At 38.4% G+C, this 8739-nt stretch overlaps 1 protein-coding gene across 1 annotated transcript; it reads left to right on the top strand.

The window, feature by feature from the left end:
• The first annotated feature begins 7619 nt into the window (after positions 1-7619).
• On the top strand, positions 7620-8465 carry LOC119417056 (WAP four-disulfide core domain protein 3-like). Its single transcript, XM_037684261.1, has 4 exons — positions 7620-7710; positions 7812-7955; positions 8105-8236; positions 8334-8465. The coding sequence occupies exons 1-4, from the start codon at positions 7620-7622 to the stop codon at positions 8462-8464; spliced, it is 498 nt and encodes a 165-aa protein (XP_037540189.1). The 3' UTR covers position 8465.
• Positions 8466-8739: the final 274 nt, after the last annotated feature.

Here is an 8739-nt window from a genome sequence, read left to right as displayed (position 1 = left end):
GCTCGTCGTTGCAGCTTCCTGGAGGCTCTGCATTGTGGTGGCTGGGGTCACCCGGTTCTTTCCTCTGCTCCTCTCTGGGGGGGTGCGGTTCTCCCTGTTGGGAGACTCTTGGGGCTCCGGGCCTGTGGGCCGCTCTGTGTCTGTGGCTCCGGTCCTCCCTATGTTGCCATTGTGTCCTGGGGGGGCGGGTCTGTGGGCCCCCGCGTCCACTATTGGGCATTCTTTTGGAGAAATCTGGTGGTGGTGGGCGTGCTTGCGCGGGTGTTTGGATTCAGGTGCTTTGACAGATGCACGCTAGGTTGGGTAGTGGTGGAAGCTAGATGATTCCTTGTGCGATGTCGAATGTTTCATGGTGATATTGTCGGTGGCATTGTGCTGTGCATGTTGTTTTGTCATGGTGGTCTCTCGCCTTATCTTCTTCTTTTTTATTATTTATTTATTCTTCTTTCTTCTCTTTCTTTAAAAAAAAAAAAAAAAAAAAAAATTGAGCGATGATGATAAGTTCATTGAAACACTTCACAATGTTTCTACACTTAAACTGAGCTCAAAAAAAAAAAAAAAAAAAAAAAAAAAAAAGAAAATAAATGTTTTTCATTTCTTTTGAGAACACGGCTGTGTATATCAGTTCACGCCGAGGGCTAAACATCAGCAGAGAGGCAGGGGAGAATGACTGCTGCCGATCATAAAGTCTGTCGGCTGCTGATGACTCCAAGGAAACAGATCAAGTTATGGATGATTCATTTAGACACTGAATCAATGCTTCCTAGTTGGCTCAGCCAGGGCCTTGCTGGTTTTATCGCTCAAATAGGTGGAATGAAACAATGTACAAAAGCTTCACTAGAGAAATAGTCTGTTTCTTTCATTATAATACAGTTCAACTCAACAAGATTCTGTTCTTCTTTTATTTTCATCGCATTTATTTAAACAAGATGTTGCTCGCTGGGTTGATATAAATCAGCTCTGATGTTTTTTTGGTTTATGTTTTTAATGAATTTTGCCCAAAAATATTTTGCCTCCGTCTGTCCCAGTTTGTGAACTTGCAATTAAAGACGATGACTGCACAGAACCTGGACATGAAACACTGATGATGTTCAGTTCTGAAGTGATCGCACACGTTTCCTGTCTGCTGTCTGAGGAGAAAGCAGAGAAGAAGAAGACAACAGGACAAACATATCAAGGAGAAATGGGGTTGAGCGTCAGAGGAGAAAAAAAAAATAAACAAGGAAACAAGAAGAAGAGGGTGGGATAAAGAGGAAAAGGTGTCGGGACTGAGAGGAAAGGTGAAAACTGGGGGAACAGAAAAGGGCAACAAGGTGGGACGAGGAGGAGGGGAGAGAAAGGCAGCTGAGAGGGATCTGACGCTGGCATAAAAGTAAATTCAAATACATTATTCATGGCTCTCTATGTCAAAATATCATTTACGTGTGCTGTGTTGACTCATGGCTCGTAAAATGAGAAGGACATGAAAAGAAAGAAAGGATGGGGGAAATAAACAACTCAGGAGGCTTCTCTATTCTTGGCCAGAAAATATATAAAAAAGTGTACTCTCCCTTGACTTATTAGGCATCAGTTATTTATTGACTTTTACTATTCTTTATCCGTGAAATAAGCAGTGATGCTGTCAAGGAAAGGCTGAAATCCATCGTTAAAGTTTGCATATTTAAAATGAACTGAATCGGTTTCAAGAATACTTTATACTGCTGTTGCAGAAACGGTGTGAATAAAAGTAAAATACTTAAAATATTCCCTGTACTGACCCAAAAACGTAACACACATGACTAAATGTTAGTTTTTTAAATCATTCGTAGATGGCTTGTCTTGATTACCAGACACTTTAGTTTCCTGCTTAAAGTCTGGGTTTAGAAAAACAGGTGTTGGTGGATTTTATTTATATTATAATGTTTAAAATGTCATTTTTAATGAGTGCTGCAGCTCCTGTACCAACGTCAAGGCTAACAGGTTTCTATGGGAGCCAATGCGACACCACAGCGGCCCCTACAGGTGCACAGCAGTAGCACAACACAATCAGCTTTAGTCAGGTTTAATTACAGTAATAGTGGTTTCCAAACTGCAGGCTCATTGCAAGATAAATCCAAAAGGTCATGAGACGATTAACAGAACAGGAAAATGGATCAAGCCTGCACTCAAAATGATACTGAGCTTTATCTACGCATCTCAGGGAATCACCAAATACATTTTACATCTAAACAAGATTTAAAAGGATTGAATGTGGAACTTTCTGAATGACATTAAAAAAAGGTTGTTTTAACCCCCCTTTTGCTTTTAATGAGTCTGACCATTTTAAATAGTCTTGATCAATAGTTCTGCAAGCTTTGTAAAGAACCATCAGAGATCTTCTTCAGATTTTGCTGCTTTTTATTCATTTTTAGTCCAGTCCTTGTACCTGATGATGACGGCCTTTTATGTGGAGTGTTTGAAAACCAAGAAAAGTGGACAAGTGGAGAACAAAATTGCTGTCAAGTCTGGACAGAAAGAAAAACGATCTCAAGCAGACAAAGGGAATCTAAAAATATGTCTTTAAGAATAAAGAAAAATGCTGCACGAACGTGTCCATTTGCTGTATGTCAGCTATTAGCTCTCTGAGAGTCACCTTGTCTGTGCTAAAAATGTGTTTTTCTGTCTGTCAAACTGTGCTATCTTTGATAGTTTTCTTGATTCAAAGACAAAAAGGGAAACAACCGTCTTTGAAAACATCAACATGTATTATAGTATCAGACCAAATGTCCCCACCTTTATTTGTTGGTAACTGAAGCCATCAGGAAGCCGTCATGTTCTAGTTTTAGGACCAAAGAGATACACGTACAAAGACTGTGCCATAGCCATGTGGGGCTTCAAGTCCCACCTACTTCCTTGGACACGGTTATGGTGTCAAATTATCTTTTTTAAAGGCATGAAAAACTGAAACAGCTAACTGTGTTAGAAAAATAACAAACATAGAGCTGTTCAATATATTGTAAATTTAGCGTGAATGCAATATCAGCATGTGCAATTCCAATATCACAAAGGACTGCAATAAAACAGAGACTATTACATTGTGAGTATTATCCGTTCATGTTCTGCTAATAATATATTTGGTCAATACAACGGTCTCTCACTGGCCTTAATGTGTTTGTCACAACAGATATCACCATTGCAACATTAAACAATAATATTGCGCATTACAAGTTTTCAGATATTGTGCAGCCTGGACAATAATTCGATATTGATATAGATCACGATATAATTTTATTCAATAACGGCGATATGAGTTTTAAGCACATTTTCGATATGATTACAACGTTTCACTGACGCATGTCTTTTTCTGTTTGGGTTGAAGCGGCCGCTTCAGTTTAAATCCAAACAGAAAAAGCTGCGACACAACTATGTGTGTGGTGACATAGCAGGCTGGGCTAGGCTAAGCTCCAACGCGCGGGAAGTTTTCGCTTCAAAATGACCGTCAGAATGTGACTGAACAAGCTTTCACAAGCGAACAGAAAGCAGATGACATAAATGATAAGAGAGGAAAGAATAATTTGACGGTGTGGAAGTGGTTCGGCTCTCTATAAGTGTGCTGCAAAAATGTGTTGGAGAGTCGTTCCAGCTAGCAGTGGGAACACATCGAACTTGTTTCATCTGAAGAGTTTCCACTCGATAGAATAAGCTGAGAGTCAGAAGATAAAGCACAATAAATGTTTGAGCCAACGTGTCCCTGAAACAACCCCCCCCAGCTGTATCAAAAGAGAAACACATGCAGCAAACGTTAGGTTATGTTGCTGTTTAGATTTAAAACTATTATTAATATTGACAAAGTTGAGTTTTATGATTATTTGACGGTGATTTCAAATTTCTTTTACAGTTAAATACAAATAAAAGGTGAACATTAATTTATTTGTACAGTTCGTACACTTTTCTGAGGCTTTTATATTATTTATATCGGTATCGTAATTAAATCGTTTTCAACCGAAATTAAGAAATATATCGTGATAAAAGTTTTGGCCTTATCGTCCAGCCTTAGTTAGATCATACAGCAGCAAGGTAAGAACAATAGTAGAGGAATCAATAGGAGTCATCAGGCTAACTAATAAAACATGTCTGGTGTTTGTTTTGCCATTAAATGCAAAGTCTTTATCATTTATTTGGAAAGTGCTGGGACCACCCAGTGACTACACTGTTCTTCTTGTGGCTTCCACTTCAGGGAACCCGCATGATGTCCAGCTCCCTTCACGTTGATGTTTGCGAGACAGAAAAACTGACAAAAGATCAAAAATCAAATTTAATGCTGTTACTTTATACTACGTTGTTTGTTGTGACTTGACACAACATTAGTCCATCCCATGAGTTTACATTTATATTTTTTAAACATATAGACACGTATATGTCTGCGTGCATGCATGTGCATGTGTGAGTGGAGACTAGGGCTGTATATGACCTGCTCCAGTTTTATTTTGATTTATAAGGCTGGTGGAGAGTATCATCACAGAATCGCTTCATCTTCTCTCCTTTATTACACCACATTTGTTTTCATTTTACTCCCAAGGCCTGGCTGAATACATTACAGATTTCCCATGGGGCTGCAGGGCCAGCTCCTCCACCACTGGAGACAATGGGATGACAGGGAGGGGGTTCTGAGCATGTTTCATCATTAGAGCCATTAGTAATATTTTTACTTTAAACCATTATCACTGGTTTCTCATTATTCTTGATATTAGGACGAGACACATTGGTCAAGTGCACCGTTTGCGTCTACAAATAAGAACAGCTCAAGCTAGTCGTAATAAATGGAAGGTTGGGCCATATCAAAATTTAAATTTAAATTCAAGACTGCATCTCAACATTAAACATTTTACTATAAGCAGAGATACAGATTTTTTTTTTCTCCTGTCTTCAGGGACTTCTGCTAAAACTGATTCAGTCAAGACAGTCACACCTACATCTCTGATCTCTATCGATACTCTGACTGCAGCTAACATTTGTTGTTTTCTTCATGCCTGAGGGTAATGTGAGACACAAAATTAGATTCAGCATTTGAAAGATAACTAAGAGCAGAACAGGAGAGTGAAGATAAACAACAATTGAGTTTAGCATACAGAGGTCAGTGGCAGGTTAATGCACAATGTAATACATACACTTTCCTATTGGGGGGTGAGGTCAATGAGTTGCTTTAAGGCTTGTTTGAATCTATCTGAACAAAGAATGTTAGATATCGGTTAGTTTGATGGAGCCCAATATTGAAGCCAGACTGATTAAACCCCACTATTTTACTTAATATTACTTCTATAATGGTGGTTTATTGTTTAAACAATCACAACGACCACTTTCCCTTTTTTACTTTTGTATTCCACACACAGCCACAATTGGTAGCAGTGGAAAAGACCCAAAATACTCTCACATGCCCTTCACACACCTTATTTTAACTTACAAACGGAGCCATTTCCTCCACCTCATACACAAGTCCAACATTCACAGCAGGCAGCAGAGCTGATAGCATCTACATCATTTTAGGGACATTCAAAAACACATACCAGCCAAGCCTTTCTCACAAACACATGGAGGAAAAGGTTCCTGCAACACTTTTCCATTATTGCCTTTCCAAGGACAAAAGTGGAAAAGAGGATAATGGAAAGCCAGAAAGTTGATCAGAAAAAATTAGATTAAACATAAAATACATGAAACACACTCATACTTAAAAGAGCAATACTGTTAGCAAATGTATGAAGCATTTTTGAAAGTGACAAACTCTTTGTGAGAACAGATGAGGCGTACCACTAATGAGAGTCCACTGGCTACTCAGCTGTGATATAAATCAGATGAACATGTAAATTTTATGTTTTTTAAATTCCTGGGGGTAAATCCATGCCTCATTCCTCTCCGCACCCTGAATAATAACCCCTCTGGTTTCTCCCCGTTTGAAGATTTGGGGGGATACCTGTCAATAAAATGACACCAGATTGACAGTTACTTTACGAATCAACATCCGAGATAAACCAAAAAGATGGATTTTTCTTTATTATAATCAGATATTGGTTTAAAAAAAAGGGGCATTTAATGCATTTAGATTTGAACGTTTTCTTATTCAAGCTGAACTCTTTTCTGAAACATGTTTATTGTCAATAAGTGTTTTTTTTTTTTGTTCTTGCAAATATTGTGATGGGTTTCATGAGTGGTAGACCAAAAGATGCTCAAGTTTCCGATAACTGCTGCCACCTTGTGGTTCAAAATAGAGCTGCAGCTCATTCATGGCTCATATTCTAACACCATAACTGTGTCGTCAGTCACAGCTGGACTATGAAGACTGACCTCATGCCTTTTCTCCCCAAGAAATAAGCCTCTTTTTTTGTTTATCTTAGGTCCAAAAACACAACATAACTGCACAAATATGTGTTTCAGTGTTTCATGATAAAGATCTCCCTCTACAGAATTGCTTCTAAATCCATAAGGTTGTTTCTCAAGAACAAAATAAAATAAAAATAATAAAAAGTAAAAATATATATATCATGTTTAATGGTAAAAGTACTTAAGATACCTGCATCACACAATGAAATATGAACATTTATAGAATATCATCACCTCTGAACCAAGAGGCTTTTCTGAGTGAAGTTTGCATGTTCTCCTTGCACAAGTGAATTTTGTTCAGACACTCTTGTTCCCCCCCCCCCCCCCCCCCACACACACACACACAGAGCAAAAACATGCATGCTAGGCTAAATGGTAACTCTAAATTATCCCTGTGTGTGGGTGAGAGGGTGAATGGTTGTTTTCTTTGTCTCCATGCGGCCTTGTGATGGACTGGAGACCTGTCCAGGGTGTACCCTGCCTCTCACACAGTGACTGCTGAACACGGGCACCAGAAGCCCCCATCACCACCCACCCACCCCCCGTAAAAGAGAAGATGGTAAAGGAAATGGATGATGGATTGATGGACGTTAGAACATGATATCTGATGTGCACCTCTGGATGTCGCCAGTAGATGGCAGTATAGGATTGTAGTGTGAACTCTGGCGCCTCTGTTGCAACTCAATGAAATGGCAGAGGATAAAATTCATGTTTGTATTTAAAAATGAACTTTGCAAATCATGTAGCTTTACAACTCTTAAACTATGTTTATATAAGTGTATTAAAATGTTTTATGGTTTCTTGTATTTACTGAACACTTAAGTTTCATTAAACTTAACAAAAACCAGCTTTCTCACGTGAACTTGTTTACCTGGAAGCTAGTCAAAGCAAACCAAAATTATAGTTTGATTAATTTAGGATATTCAAACACCAAATTTCTCTTAAGTATTTTAATTTTGCATTTTTTTATTGATTTACTTTTTTTTTTTTTTCAAGCAAAGTTTAAAACTACAAGCTCTTCATCAACTGTACTAACATTAACAAGAGTTGTTTCTGCAGTGCTTTGATCATTTGTTGAAAAAGAGGAGAATTAACTTTAGCATGTTGATGGATACAATCATTCAAGTTTAACTAATAAAGCGGAAAAAACAAGCTAAATATATACAGTATATAAAAAAAGAGTTGCAGGCACAAGGACCCAGCCTCCTCTATGCAGCTCTGCTTCCCGTTTGTGTACATGGATATTTGTCCAAACAGGATTTCAGGAGCCCAGTTTGTTGCAATAAATGACCATGGAGACATATCGGTACACACTAGCTGTGTTGATTGCACTGACTGGGTTTGGGCCGTCTTATTCAGGTTTGACTTCAGACATTGGTAAGTTAGATGATTTTTCCCTAGATGTATTTGATTTTATCATCTGTCAGTTTCACATTTTTTTCAAATCTTATTAAAATATAATGAAAAAAAAATTTCAGGTCCTCCTTTAAAACCAGGCCAGTGCCCTCGCTTTCTTTTTACCTTCCCATCACGGTTGGGATGCACATCAGACCAAGACTGTCCTGGAGATCACAAATGCTGCACCTATCATTGTGGATCTGTCTGTGTGGGTCCTGTTTACAGTAAGAACCACAACATCTGCTCATTAGCACTAATATCTTTTACTAAAGCCTCTCAGCGAGCAAAGCAATGTACAGTAGGAAAAAAAGCAGGATTTTTTTTTATTAAAAACTGGGCATTATTTAATTTATTGCCTTTTCTTTCCCTTAAGTAAAGGCATTGTGTCCTGATACAAGTGGGACAGGGACGTGTGATGAGCTGTGCATTAATGACAATGACTGCATAAATGGTAAAAAATGCTGCTACAATGGGTGCGGATATGAGTGCATGCCACCAAAAATAGGTGAGATATAAACAATTTAGTAAAACGGCTTAACAAATCTTTCTCTTTGCCTCCTGGAGTATTGTGCAACTGAATGTTTCTGTGTCTGGTGTGCCAGTGAAACCAGGTCACTGCGGTTTCATCCCCTTTCAGCCATGCGGGGACAGCTGCTATCATGATGGATATTGTGCAGGTGATGAAAAGTGCTGCCCATCATTTTGTGGCCATTTCTGCAAAAATCCAATTTGACATTCAGCATCGGAGGTGCATCGTAAACCATAAGTAGCATGTACTTGCAGGAGAACTGATTAAATATTTCTTTTATCGCTTGTTTTGTGTGCGTTTTCTTTTTAACTCCTCACTTACGTGGCAACAGATTTGTTTGGCAAAACGCTCAAGTTTGTCGTTTTTATGCAGTTAAATTATATTCATGAGGAAGATAATGTAATATTTGCTGTTTTTTTTATTGGACACACCTCCATCTTTAGTTATCTGAAAAAAATGAGGATTTAGTAGGAAGGTTG

The sequence above is a fragment of the Nematolebias whitei genome, chromosome 11 (assembly GCF_014905685.2).
Source record: "Nematolebias whitei isolate Nwh7 chromosome 11, NemWhi1, whole genome shotgun sequence".
NCBI classification, from domain to species: Eukaryota; Metazoa; Chordata; class Actinopteri; order Cyprinodontiformes; family Rivulidae; genus Nematolebias; species Nematolebias whitei.
Note: the sequence above shows the minus strand (reverse complement) of the source record. Positions and strands in the feature narration are given on the sequence as shown.